Source organism: Dipodomys merriami, unplaced genomic scaffold (assembly GCF_024711535.1).
Source record: "Dipodomys merriami isolate MVZ:Mamm:240054 unplaced genomic scaffold, mDipMer1.0.p SCAF_15, whole genome shotgun sequence".
NCBI lineage: Eukaryota > Metazoa > Chordata > Mammalia > Rodentia > Heteromyidae > Dipodomys > Dipodomys merriami.
This window is the reverse complement of record NW_027202826.1, coordinates 5,246,050-5,260,947: the sequence shown is the minus strand read 5'-3', so window position 1 is coordinate 5,260,947 and position 14,898 is coordinate 5,246,050. Positions and strand designations below refer to the sequence as shown.

Here is a 14,898-nt window from a genome sequence, read left to right as displayed (position 1 = left end):
GACACTCTTCATTCAGGATTTCAGGGGTTGTGAAATTGAGTACAGAATTCCGAATTCTTCTTCGAGAGTGCTCTATGTCCCCAAACCCTTCTGTAATAATATGCCCCTGTGAAAATTGGTCTCTACCTCCTGAGACCAGGAGAGCTTCATTTCCTTTGTTAGATGTGGCCTTACAGGAAGATGAGGGAGAATGCTACCTCATCTACAAATTGTCTGGGACAATCTGATTCAACACACAGTAAGAACATGTCAATGTGCCCTTCTATGTCCCTTCTCTCTTTCTGTCCTGAGAAGTATCAATTTTGCAAATGTCATGAACTTAATCTCACAGACACAGATGCTGTAGATCAGCTTATTTATAAATAATTCACATAATCATTATTATAAATGATGCACATAAATGCTTTAAGTGAAATGTTTCCACCATTGTGTTGGAGAAAGAATACCTTTTGGGCCTCTATAATTAGATCTTCCAACATATTTTATTTTTAACTGAAAGTTTCTTTTACTTAAAACTTAAGAGAATAATTTCCTTCTTATTGATCTAAACTTAACTCAAATGAAAGACATAAATAAACAGTTCAGCTTGTCAAGGATGATTTACAACTGTAAAAACATATTAGGTGCAATCCTGTTCCTACTTTTGTGTTCTTCCCTGAGTAGCCTTTAATCAGAGCCAAAATGTACTCTTCTAATTATATGATGCAAGTATATCGCACATAAATATAAGCAAATAATTACACACTGATGAAAACACTGACAAAAGGTACAAGATACATTGTATTTATAAACTCATATGTTGCATGATAACTCCTTTGTACAACTAACGATGATTTAACAAACTGCATTACAAAGATAAGACTAGAAACAATTGTACAGAAATGATTTAAAAAATTTGAGACAATGAGTATGATTTTATGAACAAAATACTTCAGTTTCTCTTGATTATTTGCCCATGTTTGTCATTTGTTGTTTTCTTCTTTTTCCAGTGTGCACTGGTATATGAATGTACAGCTCCAGAAAGCATCAGTGGAAAAGATAACTTCCCTTTTCTGAATGCAGGTATGTAACTCGATTTCGAGTGCTTACATCAGCAGGCTTTAGTATATGTAAGTAAATGTTTATTCCCTATGAGTGGTAACACCGAGTTTGGTCAGCATCCTCACTGAATCATTTCGGGGCAGATTGGACCATGCCACAGAAAAGGTGTGTGAGCACCTTCGATGTTAATAGAGCAATCGATTCCTTTGGTTACTGAAGCAAATATTATCTGAGACAAATGACTCTAGGAGACGGATGGAACAGTGGAAATGTGAAGTGTCTGTTTAGTTTGACTTCCTAATTATATGATTTATGAAGTAAAGTTCAAATAATTGCCTTAAGAAATCAATAAGGAGAAATTCAAAACCACATCTGGACGCATTTGAGTAAATATCTGCGTTACCATGTTACTTGTAATTATGCATTTTTATTTCATCAAGGTTTTAAATAATGCATGAAAAGTATTTTTGAATAAAATTGAGTTATATAATATAGTCCAATGTATATAATAATATTAACATGCAAAATAATAATTATGCAATTGCATTATATAATCCATTAATAATAGTAAACAGTGATAACTATAATGACAGGTAAGATGCTAAATGCTGTCTTCCAGCATATGTTTTCAGAAAAGGGATATATCATTATTGACATTTCACAGACAAGGAAATGATTCAGTGTTCCTAGGGTAATAGTTCAATAATCCCCTAGGAAAAAATGAACAGAACTGAAATGGGGTTTTGCTACTGAGGTCTTTGTATTTATAATACTAAAAAGCTACAAAGTTGCTGTCACCATAATGTAAGACTTTCTATTTTGTCTTGACCTGTTAAATGCTCCACATTTAAGTAATGCCATAGATGGCATGAAAAGCACATTACTAAAACATATAGAACTTCAAACTCTTGATGATATACAACCCCTGAACTATGATCAGTGCGTCCTTGTAGAACAAGAGATGCCATGTTGGCTTTGTTCATATCACACAGGAATCAAATCATTGAACAATATCAGCTGAGGAATCCTCAGTGCATTGGACACATCTAAATTGCTGTCCAAGAGTCTGCCTCACCTGAAATTTAACTCAGCTCTCAGTGTTTTACTGTAATATTCAGATAATCTATTTCATTTACTGAATGTCTGGGGAGGAAAAAATAAATTGAGTGTGATAAATATTCAGCTCATGTTGAATGTAGTTTAAATGACTTGGAGGAACACAGAAGACATTTGCACTATAATGATAAGGTAATTTTTAAAGGTTTGTTCATGTGGCTTCTGTGCCATTTTTTTAATACACACCAAAAGCAAATGAAATTTTAAGGAACTGGTTTGTTAAATATAAATTGCTAAGGGAAAGAGAACTTTATTCCCTAATAAACAAATATCTTATGGCTAGAAGAAGAGACAGAGATAATAAATTGAAAATTAAATCTTTAAATCCTAATATGTGGGTCCACAATCTGTGAAGTGTGAGTGTTAGCAGCCACATGGACCTTTTTGGGTTACTGAATTACTAGGTATTCTGTCTACACTGCAATGAGGTGAAAGAAAAGCACCTGGAATCCATGGGGGCAGCTACATTCAGCAATTGAGGCCCATTCACTTGGTAAAGGGAAGATCGATTATTGCTCTTCTATTTTCATGGAGATGACAGTCTTGGCTGTAATAACCCACTCTGCTCTGAAGGTCTTTTGGAAGGAAAAAATAGATTATTTTGAGTGATATTAGGAAAGATCAGATGAAAGTCAGTACCCAGAAGGCTAGATTCTTTAAAAAGTTTCAAAAGTAAAATCTAAGCACTAGCCATAAAATATCTCCATTCAAAATAAAGACTGCATTGCGCAGGTATGGAATATGTATGACTTTGGCCTGTGTGTACCTTAGTCTTTTGTTCTGTTTATTTATCTATCTGAACTCAGCAGCTTTATCATGAATACATTGATTCCCACGTGGAATTGTTTTTTTAATGCGTAGGGAAAAGGAGCTATTGACATTCTTCTCAAGGCTCCGTATTAATGTGTGCCGTGGACCTTGCTGGTGTTGAGTGAGTTATGAAGTACTTACTGGGTGGGCGGGAGGGAATGTCATATTCGTGCAGCAACTCATGCTTCTATTTCTATCTCTAGAGGTTTCGTTTATAATTCCAGAATTCCGCTTATCTATTGTAAAAAGCCAAACCACTTTGCCCTTAAGGTCTTATTCTTTCCCTGGTCTGTTTATCTTGCAAGTTGAGTGTGTGTGTGTGGGGGGGGGGGGGAATCTAGGAGATAGAGAGTAGGAGAGATTGCACATGGAGCACTAGGGCAGAATTTACAATTCCATAAGAAAGATCTATTCTTGCCTTAGTTGTATGGGAAAACAAATAGACACTTAGAAGACACCAAGTATTGGATCTGGAAAGTATATCTTTACTTTGATTTTTAAATTACATAACTCATTAAAAAAAAGATGTTAAAATAGGAAATGTCAAGCTAAGTGCTTACAGTTGGAAGCCTGCTACTCCTGAGATCTGAGCGTCACAGCTGGACACCAGCCCCGGCCGAAAAGTCCATGAGAAAGCTGGAAGTGGAACGGGGGCTCCAGTGGCAGAGTGATAGATAGCCTTGAGTAAAACGTCCAGGGACAGTGCCAAGGCCCTGAGTTCAAGCCCTAGGACCACCACTCACACAACAATAATAGGAGACTTCATTCCTTCATTATTTTCTGATCCATTGAAGTAAAATGACAATAGAACAGCTTAAAACTCATCAATACTGGGCAAAGGAGGCTGAGGAAGTTAGTTTTGAATGTAGAGAAGTTTTGGTGGTAGGGTTAGCTCTCACAAGTTCCTGATGTTAAGTGTTCTTAGTAAGCTGCACTAACAGAGGCACCTTGTCTACTACCCATAGGTGAGCAAGGATTTATGGTCTCTTATGGTATTGATAATAAAGGACAGTCCACAAGCTCCAAAGGACTAGGGTCCAAGTTGGGGTTTGTCAGTCTCTTTGAATTTCAATGTTCACAAAGTCTCTGCCTTTTGCCTGTCTGTCAAATATTTGAAGTCTAGAGTTTATTTGTTGCTCTGTTTTTTTCTCCGTTTAAACATTTCATAAACATTTTTCATTTCAATCAGTTTTCTGTGGTGACACATAACAAATTTTTGTCATTTACAGTTTTATTTTTTTCCCCCTTAGGAGTTACCATTTATAGGCAGGAACCCTGCTGAGAGATAAAACTTTAAAAGAAATCTCTTTTTGAGATAGTGATTGTCTCTCGAGTCATTAATTCTTCACTTGTTTTGGTAAAATTCTACTTGGCCCATGGAGGAAGCCAAATCTGGGAAGTGAATGCATTCTGCCAAAAAGATTTCTCCTGCTGTTGCATTCTGAGTGACTTTCTCCATCTGTAGCATCAGATCTGACATTGCATCTTTCCTGTTATCTCCTGAGTACAGGGAGACTGGCCAGCACCAGGAGTCAAGTTTCTAATTTTCATGTTCAAATATGTACGTTACTAGGACTATTTGGATACACTCTTCTCTCTGTTTGTCTACCTGCCTTCCCCTTAAGCCCAAACTCCTCAGACAAGACATATTTCAGCTTTCTGGTATTCATTGTATTAAACCATCCATCTGTTAATGTTCAAAGGAATTACACCATGGAAATCACTCCTGCAGATGTCCTTGTTCAGTCTTGAGCCATTGTCTTGCCTATATCCTGAGTGAAAGAGAAATCTCGTGGATGTGCTCTCCGGACTCCTCAAGTGTCTTTCTTGGCCGCTCTTTTCTCATAGCTATCCTTAGGATGCTGTTAATGATCCCTGTTTAGGTTTTTCAGTCCTTGTCCAATCTTAAAAGGGTCAACTTATGTTTCTGATGCACATAAATCTATGATCTTTTCATGGACAAATGAGAGAGCCTCTGTTTCTAATGGGATTACAAGGTCTTATTCTTTATGTAATGGAGCACTTAGAGAATAGACCCTGTTTTTACATTCAGCTGAACAATGAAACAATGAAACAACTGCATAATTAAAAGGACAGAATGAATGGGTTCTCCACAAGACCCTGCAAGTCCGTTAAAGTGGTGATTTTGTAAGGCCTATCTCCATTCAAGTCAGATTCTATTTACATATGCCACGTCCACCACATCCTGAAAGAAAGGAAGTGTATGAAGATAACCACAGACGGGCCTCTGATGGAGAAGTATATGGAAGAGAGCCTGGTGAAGGATATAGATGTTGGAGTTGTTGATGGTCTCTGAGACAGTCACCCTGAACTAGATCTCCAAAGTGCTTACTGTGACAACCTCGCTGATGTCCTGGCTCTTTCTTATTGACAGAAACAGAAAAGAGAAAAGTGTTCCTGGGGTATCTCTGGTTTACCTTTCCGCCCCGGGTTGCTAGAACAGTAGTCCTTCTGTGCGTTCTGCTGTGAGGGTTTTGTCGTACATTTCCTTGGCATCTGTACTGTGAATGATTCAGCTTCCCTGCAGTTTGGTGGCTTTTACAACTGCCGAATCTCACGGAAATGCAGGTGGCGTGCAGCCTTGTTAAAGGTTCCCATTGCAGATCCTGAGAGAAGTAATAGAGCTATGACAGTGGCATTGCCTTGCGGGGAGAATATAACTCTGTCACATCCTTGCCATCCTGCGTTCATGTCAAAGGGTGGAAATCAAGGCAAAATGTATCCATCAAGACCAGAGCCAATTTTATAACTTTACGCTGATCAAATCATCTCAAGACCATGATGTGTTCTCAGAGCAAAGACTTTTCCCTTGGTGGTCTCTGTCATGTGTGGTATTTTTGACATTTCTTTCGAGAAAACATTCTAACGGTGGAGACCAGAATACACATACAGATCTGTCTTGATGAAGACAGACTGGCTATGACATAGTTGTTAAGGGGATGAGCCCACAGTCCTGCTTAGAAAAACACAAAAGCTTGGCATAGTGGAGAGTCGGGCGAAGTCATTCATACAGTCCTCTGCTCGGGCACACCGCTCAAGCGGAATTGTATCCCTGCTGTTCAGGAGACTCAGTGAGGAAAGCGGATGCGTTTATCCTGTGTGGCCTGCTGTGCACATGGCACCGCCCCTTTGTTTTAGGTGAAGATCCAGAAGTATTTCTGCCATCAGCACGGCAAGAATTTTGAGTTGAGATCACTTTATCTGGTCTGTGGGTACTCAGTGCAGCAGACTAGATGCTGATTAAAGTCAGATCGTGTCCTTTTAAAAACAATTATGCTGCCATTATATGATATATTTAAGATGTGTACTGCATGTCTTTGATTCTGAGGTAGTAGGTGCTCAGAGAGAATGTGGCTGGGTCAAATGGAGTTGGGAAGTGGGTTCTCCCCCGTGGTGTGGTCAGCTTTCTATCTTTCTACAAAAACAAAAACACAAGGAAATCATCTTGAAGAGGAATTGAGGGAGGTATACTGTGAGTTGGGTTTCCCAAGTGTCAGTACAGACTCACTTGGGTTCCGTTGATTTGAGCTTGTGGCAAAGCGAACTATCATGGCAGGAAGTTTCATGGTGGAATTCACCTGCAAAAAAGAGAAGGGGAAGGGGAAGGAGGAGGAGGAGAGGAAGGAAGTAAAGGGATAGGAAGGGAAGAAGGAAGGAAAGGAGGAGAAGGAAGAGAAAGACAAGGAAAAGGAGGAGAGAGACAGAGAGAGAGAAAGAGAAAGAATAAGACTGAGAGACAGAGGTAGCTACCAAGACAGAGAGGGAGGAGATAAGGGCCAAGGTTTCAGTGTCCACTTTAGTGGCACATTTCCAAAGACCTCCCAGTCCTAAACATCACAACAGTGCCCCAGGCAGGTGCCCAAGTGTTTGACATGGAATCCTTTGGGGGACATTTCCAATGCAAACTGGAGCACCTTGTATCTCTAATGAGACATTGAGAAGTACACTTAATTTACCACCAATGCTGAGGACCTGTGACTCTTAAAGGAGCAGCATCCCTAACGTGAACATTAACAAGGAAGTATTCATTGGGATATGTTTGCATGATTCATTTTCCTGAGTGTGTGTTCGTTTTGCATCAAGAAACAGGAGCATTCCCATACTGTCCTTGGTTAATGTGTAGCTGGCGGTTAGAGAAGTCTAGAGCTCATTAATCAAACCGCCTTTGGATTCTGCTTTAGCTATTTCACAAAGGTTTATATTTAGAACACAGAAGCAGTGTTAAAATGAAAACACAAATAACAAATACAAAGGTGAAGTATTTGATTGGGGATCAAAAGATAAAATAGTTTCATACTTCTGGACATTATTTAAAATACCAATTTTCTAAAATATAATTATTGCTCCACAAAAGGCCAGGAAAAAAATCCAAAGATCTTTCTGATCTTTTACATTGCCTGTTAAACTTTGGTGCAGGCATGGAACAGTAGCATTGGAGAAACATCTGCCTTAAGATACACAGCTTACAGTGTGACAGGATGCTGGCTTCGTGAGAAAGAATGAAATGATCAAGTGATGTGTGTGTGTAGTGCTGAAGTTTGAACTCAGAGAACCCTACACTCAATCTATACCTGCATCCCATTTTTCTCATTAGGTTATTTTCAGGTAGGGTCTCGTGCTTTTTGCTCAGGCTAACCTCAATCCACAATTCTCCTACCTGTGTCTTCCATGTAGTGGGGGTTATAGGAATGTGCAACCATGCCTTGTCTATTTTTTTGAGATCAAGTCTTATTTACTTTTGGTCTTAGTTGTTCTTAAACACAATCTTCCTAAGTGCTTGCCAAATATTATCTTAACATCTGACCCTACACTCTGTTTCTGAATTTTTTTTTTAAATCTTTGCATCCATCACCCTGTCTCCTCCAATCACGGTCCACCCTACCGTATCTTGAGCTTCTTTAGTCTCCTTAACTTGGTTTTGATAATATGTGGCTTCAAGAAAGTGTAGTATTGATTCACTGGTACCTTAAAATATGCTCCGTATTTTGAATTTCAGTAAATAAGAAGGGAAAGGAATAAAACTTCCTGACATACAATTTTTACTAGGAAGACTTTGAAGAATTTCTGGAATAAGATTATCTGTTGCCACTTATACAAGTAAAGGTGACAGGGATTGATCATAATAAATTTATAAACAAAACTCTAAGTGTGTATTATGTGTATGTACTTGTATTTCTATCCATATTACATCTACAGTTACCTTTAGAAAACATGACTACACATAAGGTACATAAGTTAAATTAAAATTTTTAAACAGGAAGAAATCAGTAGCGGCTAAATAGAAGAGTCACACTAGCTGAATTTATAAATGGGAATTTGATATATCTTTTTCTTGAATATAGCAGAAACTTTCAAAAGCTCCTGAAAAAAATATGATCCCAAAAGCAAAACTTCATCAAAATTCAAATATACACCAGTAGGTTCTTATAAATAGTAAATTTTTTACAAAGTTAAAATGTACAGTTCCACCTTACTTAATGACTTCTTTGTGTCTGAGGAACATGTTTATGATTTGACTCCTGCTGTTTTGCATGTTTCTCCTTAGTGTTAAAGAATCCAGTGTGCAAATTATATCGATTTCCCACGTCGGACAATAAGTGGATGCGTATCCGGGAGCAGATGTCGGAGAGCATACTTTCTTTCCATATTCCTAAGGAATTGATTTCCCTTCACATAAAAGAAGATTTGTGTAGGTAAGAGAAAGCAATCTGTCATTGCCTTGCATACTAATTCTTCATTTCTCCATATCAGTCCTTTTGTAATTTTTTGAGTGAACAAATTTATATTTTGTATATATTTATCATGTCAAGCATGTTTTGAAATATATGTAGACATAAAGTGAGTAATGCATATATATAATATATATACATATATATGTATATATATGATATCATATATATATGATATATGATATATATACATATATATGTATATATATGTATATATATATGAAATATTGATTACCTGCCTCTGTCAATACACCTTTCACCAAGTACGACAAGACTGTGGATTGTCCACACATTCATCACTTTTCAGGATTTGGGATTAAGACCAAGGTCTGGGTCTAGATTACCACTGTCTACTGTGGTGGCCACTGAGCCTCTTTGGTTATTGAGCATTTGAAATACAACTAGCCAAAATTGGAAATGGAAATTATACATAAGACCTTAAATTCCTAGTGCACATGCACATGCAAATGATTGAATAATTACATGGTTAGCATTCTAGATATATTGAAATATATCTAGATCTAGACAACATATAGTCCAGATCTAGACAACAAAGATGGAAATATAGTGAAAATATATCGGTGAAGTTCATCTCAACTATCTTGGTTTTCTAATGTTTACATAGGACTGATAGAGACTTTGAAATGGCAAATCACATTGTCTTTTTGTGGTTTGAAATATATTTCTTGTGGACAGCTGGGTAGTGAGACAATGGCTTGAGCTTAGAACTATAGCCATTCTTGTCTCTTTATCTCTTCTGCTTATTACTGCTTCTTTTGATTCCTATTTGATTAAAGAAGATTCATCCTCATCTTTAGCCTACCTGTCTATGGCCTTTCAAATGTTTGCAGGTCTAGAAACTATCTGGGGTAACTGATAAAATGTGCTTATGCTAATGAGTAACATATAACGAGACAGAAGAATTTGAGAGCTTATTGGTTGAAAAGAGTATCTTGGAACCAGGACTAATTAAGTCATTTGTGTCTCTGCTGTCTAAACAGACTTACAATGACTTTAAAAATGCTGAATTCTGTATTGTGCTAAATACCTTTAAGACTCTCTCAGGTAATTGATATTTTTTTCATAGCTAGCATTCTTCAAGTGCTGATGTTTATACCTGAGAATGAATTATCACATTTCTGCTTTATGCTCACAGTGGCACATAGAGTGCTTGGTAGTATTAGACCTTTCTGCTAGGCTTTAAGGTCCCCAGAAATGATACCTGGATGTATTCCAGCCAGGGTACCATAAGTGCATAAGTCAGCCTTGGTTTCTAGGATAGCATAGGAATAGCTGCACAAATAATATATAACAAAGCAAGTTGAAGTTTTTAACTTGCAAGTTGAAACGGGGGTTGAATTTCTGAGGCAGCTAGTGAGGAAATTGAGTTTTATTAAATTGGTCCAGATCTAGACAACAAAGATGGAAAGAAAAACAAGAAGGTGAATGTTTCAGGTAGCGGAATGAGGAAATGGATCCACAGAAATCAGACAGCTGGGTCGACGCTGGCCAAAGGGAGATGTGCTACGTAAAGAATCGGGGCGTTGATATGAGAGTCCACTGCAAGAATGAGTTCATGTAAGTCAGGACCAAGAGGATTGTCCCCACTTGAGTCTAGTGCCAGGAATAGCGGATCCTGACCCACAGGAAAATTCCCAGGAGGGACAATCAGGCTGCCATGTAAAAGTGAACAGAGTCTGTGTCTTTGAAGGCAGGAAAGATTTTGAGTCATTCTCCTCAACCTGGTTCTATTCCAGACCAATAGACACCAAGAACCACTCCTACTAGAGACAAGTAAGAATCTCCCTTTCCCATAGAAGAGCTGAAGGGGTAGCTCCTCTCACAGGGGTTATAGATCAAGGAAGGACTCGGTAGCCAAGCACGAGTTGGAAGTGCCAGGAAGGATCTAGCGTCCTTCTCCAACTGAGAAACCTAGACAAGTGTGCAGATGAAGCAGAAACAGGCTAGAGAAGTTAGGGCTAGAATTATCCCATAAAGTGCATCTGAACTTATCTACTGCAAATGGCAGCTGAACGGCCGCATCTAAGTAGCTATCCCCAAGCTCATGATAAGCCATCTATGAACACACAGACAATGGAAAATGACGGTACTCCACAGAGCACCGGAACATATTAACATAATAATATATTATTATACTGTATACTATCTTTAACACAACTAATTTTAGGCAACTATTTGGGAGGTTGGAAAAGCAGAGTTGATGGACCACTTATGCTATTTCATTTTAAAAATGCAACGAGCTAGTGAATGAGAAAAAGTAAAGAAAAAGAGCCAGAATTCTGTCCCAGTCTGTCCTTTGTCATCAGTTTAAAGAAATTTCCCAAAGATGGAACAGCTGTTCCTCTTCTGCGTGTCTTCAGCATTTGAGTTCAACAGTGTTGTCTCTGACCTCTGTCTTCACTCTCCTCCCACCGAGATCTCTGTCTCTGTCCATTTAGTATCCTGGGGGGATACAACGAGTAGGTCATTTAAGCCACTGCATTTTGGTAGGCAGGAATCCTTATCATTTCTATTGATTCCGATTTCCCTTTTTAAAACACAGTGTTGTCATCTCCCCTGTCTTCTTGTATCTCACCATATCTCTTTTATTTTTTTCTATAGGGATTCATAGCAAATATCCACCACCATACGGAGAAGTTTGGGTGGGGGTAAAGGGACAGTACTGCCAAGTATGAAGTACATAGAGAGAACTTGGAGCCAGGATTGTTCAGAGAATAAAATCATATTTCAGTTTTATGAAACCGAACTGTATAAAAATCTGATCGGTTCTAGGTACTGCCTGCGGACAGTGATGACTGTCCTGTTCATAACTTCTGCTCTCTCTAATACCTTTTCCATCAATCTCCTGACACTGAAATATGTTAAAGATGCAACAACGAAACTTTAACCTGTTATAAGGAAAAAAGAGAAGAAAAAAATCCTCCCAGATATTCAAAAGAGAAATATAGGGGAAAAAAGCATAGAAAAGATGACTAGTCATCTGGGTAAAATGTAAGAAGATATGATTATTATCAAATAGAATCAGCAACCTATTAAAAAAGATCTATCAAAAGAGAAAAGGACAAGAGAAAATGATAATGGAGGAAATTATGAAATTTTAAAGTGCGCCAGCTGAATTAAATCTACACAGCTAGTGGCAAAATCATGTCAGCAATGTGGAAGACAAATACGATAAGCCTTTTCTAAATGCTAAGTAAAGGTGCAAAAAAGTTCAAAGAGCTGAGGGAGAAGATGTTAGGTGTATAGAGAAAAAGCTGGAATCTGGTAAATAATTTTGAGTCTTCTTAGGGAAAAGCAGTGGTTGTTTTTGTGATCGCAGTAGATATGTAGCAGAGAACAAAGTGTTTCATTTTCCCTTTACATACTATCCAACTAACTATATTTCTTTACCAAATTAAATGGTGGTAGCCAACAGCACTCCCAAGGGGGAAAAGGCTGTAATTTCACCAATCATTATTTAGGGCAAGGTTACAATTGTTTTATGAATGGAAAGTGATGGAAATGACATAATGATACAAGAGTTTAGACTATGTCACCATAAAATCATTCTAGAAAAAACCTACTCAAGAATATGTCACCCAAAATACTTTCTAGAAAAACCTTCTTGAAGATACAAGTCATCCAACTGTGAGAATAAAGATTGTTTTGTTTGTAATATAAGCATAACTTAACCTAACATAAAATTGCATTATGCAGCCTGGCAACTGGGAGCTCACACCTGTAATCCTAGCTAGTCAAGATGCTGAGATCTGAGGATCATGATTCAAAGCCAGTCCTGGCAGAAAAATGGGTAAGATTCTTATCTGCAGTTGACCACCAGGAAACTAGAAATGGCACTATGGTTCACAGTGGTAGAGCACTAGCCTGGAGGGAAAAACCTCAGGTACAGTGCCCAGGCCCCAAGTTAGAGCCTCATAACCAACAATAGCAAAAAAAAAAAAATTGCATTGTGCTCTAAAATTGACATACAACATAAGAAATTAAAGGAATGTCTTTGAGAATTACTTAAAACATCATTTTTACTGAGGTAGAATCTCCCAAGTGGTGAAAACTTCATTCTGAAATACTTGGTCAACAACAGCTCTACTACTCCTTTCATTCTGATTTCAAAAGGGTGCCGCTTTGACCATCATCTTCCCTTGCAGCCATGATTAGATAAGCTCTGCTACTGACTGCCATGAGAACCGCAGGTGCTCACTCAGCCCTGGAGTGGGGGCCAAGCACTCTGCTCCCATGCTTAGAAGTCTATCGTACAAGAATTATCAAAGTCCCTGGCTTTTTCTTCAGAAAAAAAGAAAAAAGAACTCTACTAGTAGAGTTCTTCATAAAGAATATATTTATATTGTCAGGAACCTGTCTATTTTCTGCACCTCTGTGGGAAACATTTAGCTCTGTCCTCACATTTTGGTGAAGACTAATAGGCCCGTAAGTGTCTGCTGTGGAAACTGGGTTATTAGACCCCAAGCCCAAAGTCTTAAGATCTGGCCACTGACCCCCACATTACCAAATAAAGAGACAGGGTGACGAGCAGAGAAAAGAGATGCCTTACCTGGCAATCCTGGGAAGACAGCATGTTAGTATATCTTTAGTCACATGATGGGGTACTTGCCAGACATTCATCTTGTAACATAGGGGAAGTTGAGGGCAGGAAGTGAGAAAGGTATGCATAGTTAAAACAGTCCCAAGTCACAGGGGCATCTGGTGGACTTTTTCTCAGTCTTCATCCTTGGAGGAGTTTACCATTGGAATGGGTTCCTCTTCCTGTGGGTGATCTCCTATGTGAGGGGTTGTTTAATCTTCCACGCAAATGCTTCTCAGTCAGTCTTCTCTTTCCTGGAACCCAAGGCCAATTGGAAGGTGGCTGTAAGAGGGAATAGCTTGAGCCAAAAGCAGACATAAGGTTGGAGGGCTTTTAGTGAATTCACATGGCCCAGGAAAAGCATCAAGTTCCCTTTACACCTCCACATCTCTTTGTATTTTTTAATCCATATATTATATATTATTTTGTATATATTTTATTGCAAAAATGCTGTACAGAGGGGTTACAGTTACATGAGTAAGGTAATGAGTACATTTCCTATCAAGTGTTGTTACCTCCTCCTTTGTTTGTCCCCTACTCTCCTCTCCCTCCCTACCTCACCACCTCCTCCCTCCCCCATCTCTTCATATTTTAATCCTTTGTAAAACTCGTGGGAAGTAAATAGATTAATAAACATAAAGATAAATGCGGGTTTTTTTTCAGTCAGTAAATATAATATAAACTCAGTCATGACCTATATCAACTGTCAATAAAAAATGTTTCCTTAGAAGGCCAGAGTAAGTATTTTTGCTTCTGTCCCTGCTACTTGGTCTCCTATCATTTCAGTACAAAAGCAAGTGTAGACTGTGTTTGAAATGAATAATTGTAGCTGTGTTTCAGTCAGACTTTGTTTACAAAAGCAGAATTTGACTCTTGAGTTGTCAAGGTGATGAATTTATAAGCATAGGCAATCCTTAAAAATCTATGATGTATGGATTTTGAAAAACCTTAGTTTTTCATGATAATTTTACTCTTTCAATAACCTTTTACATCCCAGTTTTAATCTTTTATATGCTAATTAGTAACAAACTATAGTCAGTATTTGAGTTGGAGTGGCACCATCTCTCTATAGGAATATTTGGACAATTATTTCATTATTTCCTTACATAACTACCCCCACTTGACCAAGAAATGAGAATAGAAACTGCCAATACTGAAATGATGGATCATAGTCTCATAATCTCACAGCAATTTCTTAAAGTTGGATCAGAGACTTAATTGTGAAAGAAAACAACAGTTAAGAAGAAATAATTCAGGAAACATTAGGGAAATATAATCAAAAGTATGTCTTAAAAATACACAATTTGTTTCATAATAATTTTTAACTTAGAAATCAAGTCTTACTCATAAGATCCAAGCATATTAATTTTCACACATATGAGGCTGGCAGAGAACACTAGTGTGGATCTGTTTGCAGGGACTAGGCATATACAGTTGGCTGGTTTGCATAATGCATACGTATGGTATAAAGAAAGTCAGTTGTATCCCTGTGGCCAGTCCTGGCACTGTCTGTGAATGCAGGGGCAGGGAGAGATGATGGCTTTGCACCCACTTTTACAGTTGTCATGGGCAGCATCTGCC

The 14,898-nt window shown here is 38.1% G+C and overlaps 1 protein-coding gene across 7 annotated transcripts in view; it reads left to right on the top strand.

Annotated features, from left to right (window-relative positions):
• Window positions 1-14,898, top strand: part of Inpp4b (inositol polyphosphate-4-phosphatase type II B) — a 338,999-nt gene that overhangs the window by 159,042 nt on the left and 165,059 nt on the right. For all 7 annotated transcript variants that reach the window (XM_070022124.1, XM_070022126.1, XM_070022123.1 and 4 more), the window contains 2 exons: window positions 990-1,062; window positions 8,534-8,681. In XM_070022124.1, the coding sequence (XP_069878225.1) occupies window positions 990-1,062; window positions 8,534-8,681 (221 nt within the window). The remainder of the gene's footprint in view (window positions 1-989; window positions 1,063-8,533; window positions 8,682-14,898) is intronic.